General features: G+C 39.8%; 3 protein-coding genes across 3 annotated transcripts in view; all 3 read left to right on the top strand.

The window, feature by feature from the left end:
• The first annotated feature begins 2,876 nt into the window (after positions 1–2,876).
• cd93 (CD93 molecule) lies at positions 2,877–6,779 on the top strand. Its single transcript, XM_014013736.1, has one exon. The coding sequence runs from the start codon at positions 3,375–3,377 to the stop codon at positions 5,223–5,225; it is 1,851 nt and encodes a 616-aa protein (XP_013869190.1). The 5' UTR covers positions 2,877–3,374; the 3' UTR covers positions 5,226–6,779.
• A 110-nt stretch (positions 6,780–6,889) lies between these two features.
• LOC106521249 (thrombomodulin) lies at positions 6,890–8,856 on the top strand. Its single transcript, XM_014013737.1, has one exon. The coding sequence runs from the start codon at positions 7,163–7,165 to the stop codon at positions 8,252–8,254; it is 1,092 nt and encodes a 363-aa protein (XP_013869191.1). The 5' UTR covers positions 6,890–7,162; the 3' UTR covers positions 8,255–8,856.
• Positions 8,857–10,405: 1,549 nt separating this feature from the next.
• The window catches only part of gnmt (glycine N-methyltransferase), a gene marked incomplete at its 3' end in the record, with an annotated part of 13,245 nt that continues 12,441 nt past the window's right edge, over positions 10,406–11,209 (top strand). The window contains 1 exon segment of the mRNA XM_014013734.1: positions 10,406–10,770. Within this exon segment, the coding sequence (XP_013869188.1) occupies positions 10,562–10,770 (209 nt within the window).

Genomic DNA, 11,209 nt, shown 5'->3' with positions numbered 1-11,209 from the left:
ATTTTTAATCTTACTGCAGATCAGAAGAATGATATCAAAGTCGCCTCAACTGTTTAACCAGGACGGTTCTGAGAACACTTTACGTGTAATGCCTTAAATTAGGCGCAGTTCGTCAGCTCACCAAAGTTAGAGACATCCAGCTCTCACTGACTCTGAGGTCTAGCCTGATCCAGATCTGCCCTGAGGTCATTACAGAGAGGTTTGTACAGATTCCCCTGGGACGACTTGGCCCTCCATCACAAAACAGCCCTATCAGACCCAGCTGGGTCGGCAAAACTTCTCTTTTGCAMCAATTAAAAATTACATTTTCCCTCAGATGGTTTGCTCCCCCATCTCAGCTCTCTGAGCTTCCAGCTTCTGCAGAAATTTAACCTCAGACTATCTTCTTCCAGTTTGCACGTCTCTGTCAGGAAAAACACATTTATTTTGGGAAAGGTATCTCATGTTTACTGGACAGAGTGGTGTTGAGACACACACACACATATGAAAGTGTTTCCTTCTGTTCATGGAAAAGAAACAGTTACATTTACACAGGTTTGAAAATTAATGATGGTTCACAAATAATCTTTTGTAATATAATACACATTTGAAATAAAAATACCTTTAAAAATGAAAATCATGTTACAAAACTGCCAATGATTATTATTTTTCTTTTTATAATGAATCTTAAAAGATTGAAATTGTCATGTCAGCATTATCTGCAGACAGAGTTCAGTTACTTCAGAGACATAACCGGTGGTGGTCCAGTCATATCAAGGGGTTCATGCTACAAATATCCTGAATATAAATATACTTTCATTTTATCATATTTATTTTGTAATCATAGCTACCATTAAGAAGTTCTGAGGAAATCTCAGCCTGAGGCATTTAACTTGTCATTTGTGGCGATACAAAATAAAAGTTGTTGCCTCATAGAGTACTGTGGGCAAAGTCAGGATCTTTGAATCAGATCCAACAATCAAACATTCAGACCTGCTTTGCCTGAGGAGCTMTCGGGCCAACCACAGTTTCTGCAGAACTTTTTCAGTTGGAACTGGCTTTGTTCAGCTTTAGTGGGAATTTCTACCTGAACCTGTTGAGATTCGACACTCATCTGATAATTAATCCAACATTAAAGAATTGGTTTGCACATTTTTCTCTGGAGTGTTTAARTCTTTGTGAACCGACTGAGGGGAGGAGGCGTATGACTCCTGTTTCCTGTGATTGTTTTTGGGCATTTCCTGCGTTCAGACAAAAACAGGAACACCAGGGACTCTGAGATGTGCCTCCCAGAACCTTTTGGCCTTTGACACATCAGGTAGTTCAACACGTGGAGAAGAGTCAGCTCAGTTTAATGTTTTTTTTTTTTTAATCTGAGAGGAAAAACACAGAAACCAGAGAATCACAGGACGTTTTGGCAGAAAAAGATCTCAATCCGTCCGATCGTTCATTTGTCAGTTGATGAGGTGCCCATGTGTCCATCCATCCATTGATTGCAGAGGAAACCAGCAGAACAGTCAAAATACACAAATTTCTCATTTATATCTAGTTTTATTTATTTATTTATTTATTTATTTATTGAGTATGCAAAGTGACCCCATTTAATATGCATAGTTTTCACTTTAAGAGACTAAAATTTAGGGAGGGAATTATTTTTAATTTTAATTTTTTCCTACTATTATTGTGCTTTTATCTTTTAATCCATATCAAATATTGCTTTGTGTTTTTCTTTTGTTTTTTGTTTTTTTCCACTGCTAGCAATTATGTTCCTCATGTGCTCATTGAAATCACGATAAAATARCATTGAATTTTAAAAAAGCACACACAAACCTATTAACATAATTACTTGCTCTAAGCCAGAGCTATTCAATTGGTGGCCCGTGGGCCACATCCAGCCCGCGAGTGACTAAAATGCGGCCCGACAATAGATCATTCATGTCTTAAGTCCAAGCTTAAAACTACTTTAATTAATCTACATAAACATCAGAATCTTGGCTAGAAGCTGGTAAAAAACTTCTCTATGAATATCTAAGACAGTTAGAACTACAAGCAGTTGAAGATAAAACTATAAAAGTGAAAATAAAATTGGTTTAAAACGTTGGCAAGTCAGAGATGTCAAAATATTATTTGTGTTAAATAGGAGGCAGAATATGTTATTTTTGTTTTTGATGTTTTACTATTACTACATTTATTACATAGGGTTCTGTATGTTGTATTCATGATTAAATGCAGCAAAATAAACTATTTCAAAGGTAACAGATCTTTGTAATACTTGGATTATTTACACAATGACATTAATTGCTGGATGTTCAGCCCCTGTGCCATTGGTCTGCATTAACTGTGGCCCCCGGAGCAATTTAGTTGAATAACCCTGGTCTAAACATTAAATTATGACCTTTAATGTATATAAAGTATTTGAAAGAAATAAGTAAGTAAAATATACCTTAACAGAACATGACTTTTAATTAATTTCCTTGACAACAAAAGTACTTAAGTAAAAGTCATAAAACTGCTCACAATAATCAGGAAAGTAAAAGCAAAAGTACTTTTACACACTAAGAAAGGAAGTATTGAGTTTACTTAACTAAACCGAGTTGAGTAAATTTCTTTACATTTATTTAAACTGGGTTTAGTGGAACCAGTTAATTTTATGTCATTTTTTTAATTTTACACTTCACGTTTTGTGTATAAACAAAACCTTTTATGAGTTTCAGTCAAGTAAAGAAGTAAAAAGGATCGTTTTTATGTTTTGAATATAATTTTTTAAATACTTGTTAAAAATTACAAATGCTCAAAAAAATTACTTACATACAGTAACAATGTAGATGTACTCAGTTACTATACACACAGAAAAAACTAAGGTGAGATCACAAAACATTAAATATTACGTGTCATTATGCAGGCAGAATAAATGTGAGGTTATTAAATGTTCAGTATTATTGTATTTTTATTTTTGGTTTCATAAAATCTGATTTCATAGGAGCAGATCAGCTGATTTCCTGTAAGAACAGCAGCAGCAGAGCTTGTTTTCCTCTCCACAGTTGTTCATGTCACAGTGTTCATGAGTCGCTGACCCCTGTGTGTTCTMGTGTTGTGTGAGGCGCCACAATTACAGGAGTTTGTTTAAGAGCCAGAGTCTTCGGGGGCCGGAGACATCTGGAGAGGCAGACAAAACACTGAGTGCCATTTCATTGTTATATATTCAAAACGGAACCAGTCAGCTGGGGCGAGAGAAAGGCGTTGTTACCTTTTCTTAACACGATTTCCGTCTATAGTTTGAGCTCTAAACAGGATTCTAGAGCATGAATGTTCACTTCTTCTTTTGCTACGAATGGACGACCACAGACCTGAAGCTCTAAATATTAATTGATTTGCTGTTGGGTTTATTGGCAAATATGTTGARGATCTTGCTCCTGCAGCTCATTTACAGCTTTCAGAGCTCATCTGGAGCCAAACATGAAACGTTGTGCACTTCAGACGCCTGCTTCACCCTGCATCACAAGGAGCTGCGCTTTGAGGGGGCCCAGAAGGACTGTGAGGACAACGGAGGCAACCTGATGACCCTCAGAGACAAAAGCGAAGAGTCCACGCTCCTCGAGCTAATCAGAACACATCACAGCAAAAGGTTTAAAGTTTGGATCGGACTGAAACGGAACAAAAACGACTGCATGCTGCCCGATGAGACGCTCAAAGGGTTCAAGTGGATCTCTGGGGAGGAAGATTCCCAGTACTCCAACTGGAAAACGGAGCCTTCCCACACATGCTCGCTGGATAGATGTGTAAAGGCTGATTACACAGCTGCACATCCAGACCAGCTAAAATGGATCGAAACGGCGTGCAGATCCACAGCCCTTTATGCGTGTAAGTTTTCTTTTAGGGGGATGTGTAGACCTTTGTCTCTGCTGGGAACAGGTAACGTTACCTACACCCTTCCTTTCTCCAGAGAGCCAATGAAAAGTGGGATTCAATTACTTCCAATAGGAACATTTGCAGATATTTTTTGTGGTAAATCYAAGTCTGTGTACTCTGTGTGCAACAACATAAACAACAACTACAGCTGGACTGATCCTGGTCCATTCTGCCAACTGGAAAAACAAAACTGTGGGATCAACAACGGTGGATGTGAACACTTGTGCCATCAAGATTTAGATGCTGTTCGTTGTTTTTGTAAAGAAGGTTTTYAGCTGGAGGATGATGGGTTTTCCTGCAGGGCCAAAGATCTCTGTGGTCCTGACTCCTGTGAGCATCAGTGCGTGACGGGGGAGTRGGGGATAATCTGCAGTTGTCCAAACGGGTTCAGGCTGAGTGAAAACCAACGCAACTGTTCCGACATCGACGAGTGCCAATCAGAGGCCTGTCGGGATCGTGTGTGTGTCAATACGCCCGGCAGCTACACGTGCGTGTGTGAAGACGGCTACGATATGATCGATGGTGACTGTAGACAGGCTGATGAGTGTGKYCGGTTAGGATGTGAGTACGGCTGCMTGAACGACAACGGATCCWTTTCTTGTTACTGCAGAGAGGGGTTTATTTTGTCCCAGGATGGACACTCGTGTGTAGACGRTGACCTCTGTGCCAGTAATCCCTGTTTGAGTGACTTTACGTGCATTAACACCGTGGGAAGCTTTATTTGCACCCATCAACTGAAGACCGACGTGTCAACAGAGACCCCCACACACGTGCCCGTCACACCAGCTGCCCCATCGGATGTGGAAACACAAGACTTCACAGAGTCTTTAACCAGAACCACGGTGGAGATCCAGCATCAGTCCCCTTACACCGATGCCCCCCGGCCGGACCTGGTCAATGTCCGGCTCCAGCATCTGTCCCCTCACACCGATGCCCCCRGGCCGGYCCTGGTCAATGTCCGGCTCCAYCATCTGTCCCCTCACACCGATGCCCCCRYGSCGGACCTGGTCAATGTCCGGCTCCAACATCTGTCCCCTCACACCGATGCCCCCCAGTCGGACCTGGTCAATGTCACGGACCGRYATCAAAGCAACTGGACCATGGCAACTAACAAAACCAAGTCCAGCAACTCCAAGCTGCTCATCTGCGTCCTCGGATCAGTCATCCCTCTCTTCCTGTTGGTCACTTTGACTCTGTTCATTATCGTTTTCCGATGCAGTCGCACCAAGAAGGAGGTGAAGAAGAAGACATCAGCTGACGGTTATTGCTGGGTGTCGCCTGGTTTGGACCCACGTCTTGAGAAACTGTACGAGTCCATCCTGACTGATGACCTATGACCTGATYACGAGAACAAAGACTGTCTATGTTTATTTTTATTTATGTAATTTATGTTTTTGTAGCTACACATTGCATATAAAAACCTTTAATGGAAACCAAACAGTCATTTGTCTTTGGAACTTTTTAAGAAGCCAAAATTAACACGTCTAACAGGAAARCTGTGGTTGTTTCCATAGTAAAGCTGTTAAAAGTTGCTTCCTTTTATTGTATGAAGGGTTCTGGGTGTGGAGGTGTTATTCTTAGGARTGGGGTGGTGCCAGTCATTTTACCAGCAAACAATGGAACAAAATGCACACATGCAATCAGTTTTACCCAGAACCTAAACCTGATGTTTTAATGGTTTCTTGCTGTTTAGCATATGATCCCATTACCTCCATTTGTTTTCAAGATAAAGACTGTGGATATTTAAAAATATTATAAAGGTCTTACCAAATCACTGACTTTAAAGGTACTTGTTGGATAATATATCAAACATATAGGTTATTCAGAAACATATCAAATAATGATGTTGGAAAGTAGTTTTCCTGTTTCYGTAGTTAAAGTGGAATCTGGTTATAAAATGTTGGTTTAAAACTTTAATTTAAGAGCATATCAACCACCAGTATGACTAAACACTGCAGGTTTTGTCTTTTTGATTTATTTTGTCCCATTTTTATGACTGTACATAGAATACATTTGATTGACATTTACAGAACTGTGCTAAAGTTCTAAAATGTTTCTTTTTTTTTCTTTCTTCCAAGTTGTCAGATGTCACTGTTGTTTCTAAAGTCCGATTAAAAAACTGAAAGGCCTTTAAAAAACTGGATTATAAAAGGTTACAAGAAAGTTTGGCTGCTTGTAATGAAAATATCAAAATCAAGTGCTGGATCAGGACTTTTGCACAGTTTTGTCAGTGGTACTGTCTTATTGAGGAAGTCTGCCAACATGCAGAAATGTATAATATGACAAAAAAAAGTGCTTCTTTTTTAGATTTATGTCAGGAATGCCACAAATTTTAAAAGTACCGTTGTAAATAAAAGTGCATGTTGTCTGTCATGTGACAAAAATCTAAATAAACTGTTTTGATAAGTAACATTTGGCTTTAGTTATTTGGTGACATCTAGTGGCGTAAATCATCTGATGCTGTTTTCATAGATGTGTCCACAGATCTTTGCTGGCAGACATTTTGAGGGACGGACTCTGGAAAAAAGGTGTTGGAAACACTGCAAGTTCCATTTAAACAAAATGTGGTGCGATCTGACATGYATGAACTTTGACCTCTAATCTCTTTGGAAGTTTATGGGCTTTATGATTACCCTTGGTATTATCCATTTGTTTTATTTTTCCCTCTTGTGGACATGTCCAAAGGTTGTCTCCAGTCCTGTGGACTTTCTGAATGCTCTTCTGTCACAAGAGCATGAAGCTGTGTGGAGGTTGTTTTGTAGTCTTCACTTTTAATTGCTCCATAATTTTCTTTCTAAGCTCCTGAGACTCTGTCCTCGGCTTTCTTTGCTCCATTGGTACACCTTGATACCTGTGATGCTGATTAAAGGACACACCTCAGTTCAACATGTCGCTTAGATTTTTCTTGGAGTATAATTATTTTAATCAAGGCCAGTTTCATTAGCAATAATAAGCAATAACTACCAAATGATTTTTAGTTGTTTTTTTTAACCGTTTTGAGTTATTTTAATGACCTTGTGTGGTTTATTTTTTTTCTTTAATAAATGGGTATACTGCATTTGTTTTAATGACACAATAAGGATGTTTGTTTTCACATTCCAGATGTTTATAGTTCATATCTTTGTAGGGCACTGCTTGGAAAAGAACAGCAGCCTTCATCTGGTTTCCTTCCTGGTTCTGTGGGACCCGTAGGGGGATCCTGTTTCCGGAGTTAAGTACTTCATGACTCTGCCCTGTCAGACTGCAGCAGACGGCTTCTCAGCCCGTTAGGAAAATGAATATGAATGTTTTGGTCCTGGCAGTGGTTTTACTGTTCACTGAACCTGGATTAGGTTTGAAGCGAGCCGYTTCTGGTCCTTGCTTGCCTGTGTGTTCTGAAGAGGACTGCATCACGGTGAACTGGGACAGGGTGGATTTTCAGTCAGCAGAGGAATCGTGTCGTGACAAGCACGGGGAACTTCTGACGCTTCCAACTGAGACTCATCAGCGAATCTTTGATGTTTTGAGTAAAACACTGTCTGGAAGCTTCTGGATCGGAATCCGTTTGCCAGCCGGGTCCTGCYGCGGCCCCTCGGCTCCGCTCAGAGGATACCGGTGGACTTCTGGAAACGGGACTCATTCTGCATCGTCCATCATCTGGACAGAAAACTCTAAACTCTGCTCTCCACGCTGCGTTTCACTTTCAGACCACCAAGAGTGGGAAGAGAGTCTGTGTTCAGACAAAGCTGAWGGGTTCATGTGCAGAACCCAACAACAACACGCCTGCCAGGAAAAAGAGAGGATATTTAAAAACTCAAACGGCTGCAAAGATGGTCCCTGTGAGCACCAGTGCTTCAACGTAAATGGAGGATATAAATGTTCTTGTTTTAAAGGATATAAACCCGACAGAACTTACCCAAGGAAGTGCAGATTGTTCTGTGGACAGAAGACGTGTCCTGCAGTTTGTCACAGTCCAGATCAGTGCTCCTGTCCAGATGGATTCATCTTGAGTGGACAAACCTGCGAGGACATAAATGAATGTGAGATGGGTCAGTGTTCGCATGGCTGTTTAAACAGTTTTGGGAGCTTTATGTGTTTCTGCGGTGAAGGGTCCGTGCTCAAAGATCACGTCGACTGCGTCCCGGCCGCAGAAGCCGAAGCGTTTGACGTCACAACTCCCGTAGCCGTATTCGTTAAACCAGCCACTAAAAACGTCACCCCGAGGAGCGCCGCAAACCCCGGAGGGGTTTTTCTCTGGATCTGGGTCCTGGTTGCCTTGATGCTGGTTGTGTCCGTGTTTCTGATCAGGTTTCATGTTGTTAAACGTCAGAAACGCAGAGAACAAAGCCAACAATCTGCTGCTCCTGGAGAGAATGTTGAGTTTTAGAGAACGGACCGGATCTTTACYGTTTGATGGAGTCTGAAAATGACAAATTTATATTCATTCTTTGAGACTTTGTTTCTCATCTGTTGTGCAAAATTAAAAACTGTTAAAATATGAAGAAACATCAACACAAGTGAAGAATAATCCAAACATTAACATGGATGATGTACCTGAATGTAGAAGAGAGCCCTCAAGTGTCTGGGTTTTTTTTTTCAACTTTTCTTTTTCTCTTAATTCCCTTCATCAAAACATAAAAAAATCCAAATCTACTTTTGTAAAAAGGTCAGAAAAACAGATATATTTAACTTTTCATGAAATGTTGCAGTTTAATGAGCTCATCTGACAAAGTCAAGTTATTTTTAAATATAAAGTAAAAATGTTTGTTAAAAAAGCTGCCAGAGTTTTTAAYCTCAACAGGATTTTAAAGTTTTAATGGTTATATTAAACAAGCTATTGTTAATTTATTGGTGACTTTGAGCTCTATAACATTATATAAWAATAATGCATATTGCCTGCCGGTGTGCCAGGCTTTTAAACACAAATTTTATWCAATCTGTTCGTGRGAGTTTAATGTMGAGYAGACTCTCAGCTACTATCACACCAGATTTCAGCTCAGTATCTGCAAAACTAACTGAATTATAGACATTTTTGTGTTTTCTAAGTTCAGTTAGCTGTGGCGTCCATCTTGAATTGGATTGGCTCCAAATTTTAAACAGTTGTTATTGTTCATCTAACAATTAATTCCTGAGAGTTTCATTAAAATCTGTTCACTGATTCATGAGAAATTTTGCTAACAGAGAGACACAGGCAGTTACTTGACTGCCTGACTTTTATAATGGCGTGTCATAAAAAAGGTAATATATTTGATAAATTTATGAATGAATGACATTTATTTTTATACTTTGTTTTGATTTGACTCCAAACTGCATTAACTAGTATTTTTAAATGTTTTGTGTGAAATAACAAAAATGGAAATGTTTCAACTTATCATGTGTTCTTCTTAAATAAAAAGGGATTTAGTTCTGTCAAGTTCCACAGTCCATCTGATCTGTGTTGTAAAGAGGATATTTAAAATAAAATTGAGACAAAAAAGGGAAAAAATAAGGCAGATTATATTACAATTAAAACATTTCAGAAGTAAATATATAGAGTAATAATTAATAATATTTTTGTCTACATTGAAATTCTGTCCAAGAACAATTAAAAACATTGTGATTTTTGTGCTCCTGGCTGCATTGGATGTGCTACAGCCAGTTGCTACTGCCACTTTTTGTGTTTGCAAACATAACATTTTACAAAAAGAGCTAATAAGTAACCTGTGGGGTAAATAATAAATAAATTTGCTCTGTGATTTTAACATTTCCAACACGAGTTCCAGACTGCTGTCTAAACTTTGTTTAACTTAGTTAAAATAAAATTAATAAAAATAAATAAATAAAAATATATTTCAAAAAGGTTATACCGTGGAGCATTGTTTTAATCTTGATGGGACTGGGTTGGACCCAGCCGGACCGGACAGCACTGGTCGTGGCTGACACAACCTCACCTCTGCCAGTTTAGTGGGAGTTTATCTGAACCGTGGGAGCCAATCCCAGCAGGAGGAGTTCACTGTTTACAAAACAGAAAAACTGGAACTGGGCCACGTTTTACTGCATTAGATGGTCTCGTGTGATGAATGAAATAAAAGCCATACTAAAGAGATTTTGTAATGATTAAAACTTGTCACTGTCGATGCATTTAATAGAGAAAATGTGTGATTTGTTTAAAAAAAAAAACCAGCATGTCAAAACTTAATGTCATTTCTATTTTAATGCAGCCCAGAGTGAAGACTGACAGGCATAATTGCTTTATGACATGTTTTAAGTATTATTATATAACATATCCTTCTTTATATAAAACCTTACAGCAAACAAAATAAAATTTAGTTTAAGTAATTGATTATTCCTATATCGGGTTAGCGCTATCTGCAAGCTGGTAATCCTGTAAGTCTTAACTGCGGGTTAAAATACCGTTGTGATATCACGCAGGGGACGCTCGCAGACGTAACACAAAAATGGGCGGTCTCTATTTGTTTCAGCCAATCAGAGAGTAGGAGGTGTTCCGCAGCGGAAGGTGATTGGCTGAAAGTTTGTCCCTGCGCTGTTTGTATAAATAATAATAACTGAACTCAGGTTAGCATGGAGGCAGAACCTGCACGAGAATAAACACGTCTCATCACACAAACATAAAGCAGCAGCTTGAACGAACTCCCCGTTTCTTCGCTGTGTAAGCTAACAGGAGACCGTCTGACCCGGTAGCAGCGGCGGCAGCATGTCGGTGGACAGCGTGTTCCGAACCCGGTCTCTCGGCGTGGCGGCCGTGGGTCTTCCGGACCAGTACGCGGACGGGGAAGCGGCCAAAGTGTGGGAGCTGTACATCGGAGACATTCAGAGCCGAACCCAGGAGTACAAAAGCTGGCTGGTGGCTCTGCTGAAACAACACGGGGTCCGGAGGGTTCTGGACGTAGCCTGCGGAACCGGGTAATAATCACCGGTGACTCATTTAAACACCGCACCCACCAGCTTCGATCAGAACCGTTTATTATTGCATCATGTTTCACTGGATCAGGTGCAAAACCTGTTTATTTAATCCTTCTAGGTGTGACAGTCAAGCTCAGACAGAATCTCCTCTTTAAAAACTCTAAATGTGTTTTTAAAGCATGAAATAAATAAATAAATATAATTTATATTCGGTCATTTACAGATAACTTAATAGTCTATATTTATTGTTTATTTTTCGGGGGATTTCAAACTTGCTGACCTTTTTAAATGTGGAACAAAATCTGGATTAGGCTGAGAATAAAAGTGCAGAGCTGGCAGTGTGGGACCCTGAACCCAGCTCAGGTCTGAGTCAGGTCCTGCAGACTCAGACCTGAGCTGGGTTCAGGTCCTGCAGCCTCAGACCTGAGCTGGGTTCAGG

This window comes from Austrofundulus limnaeus, unplaced genomic scaffold (genome assembly GCF_001266775.1).
Source record: "Austrofundulus limnaeus strain Quisiro unplaced genomic scaffold, Austrofundulus_limnaeus-1.0 Scaffold105, whole genome shotgun sequence".
Taxonomy (NCBI): Eukaryota; Metazoa; Chordata; class Actinopteri; order Cyprinodontiformes; family Rivulidae; genus Austrofundulus; species Austrofundulus limnaeus.
Note: the sequence above shows the minus strand (reverse complement) of the source record. Positions and strands in the feature narration are given on the sequence as shown.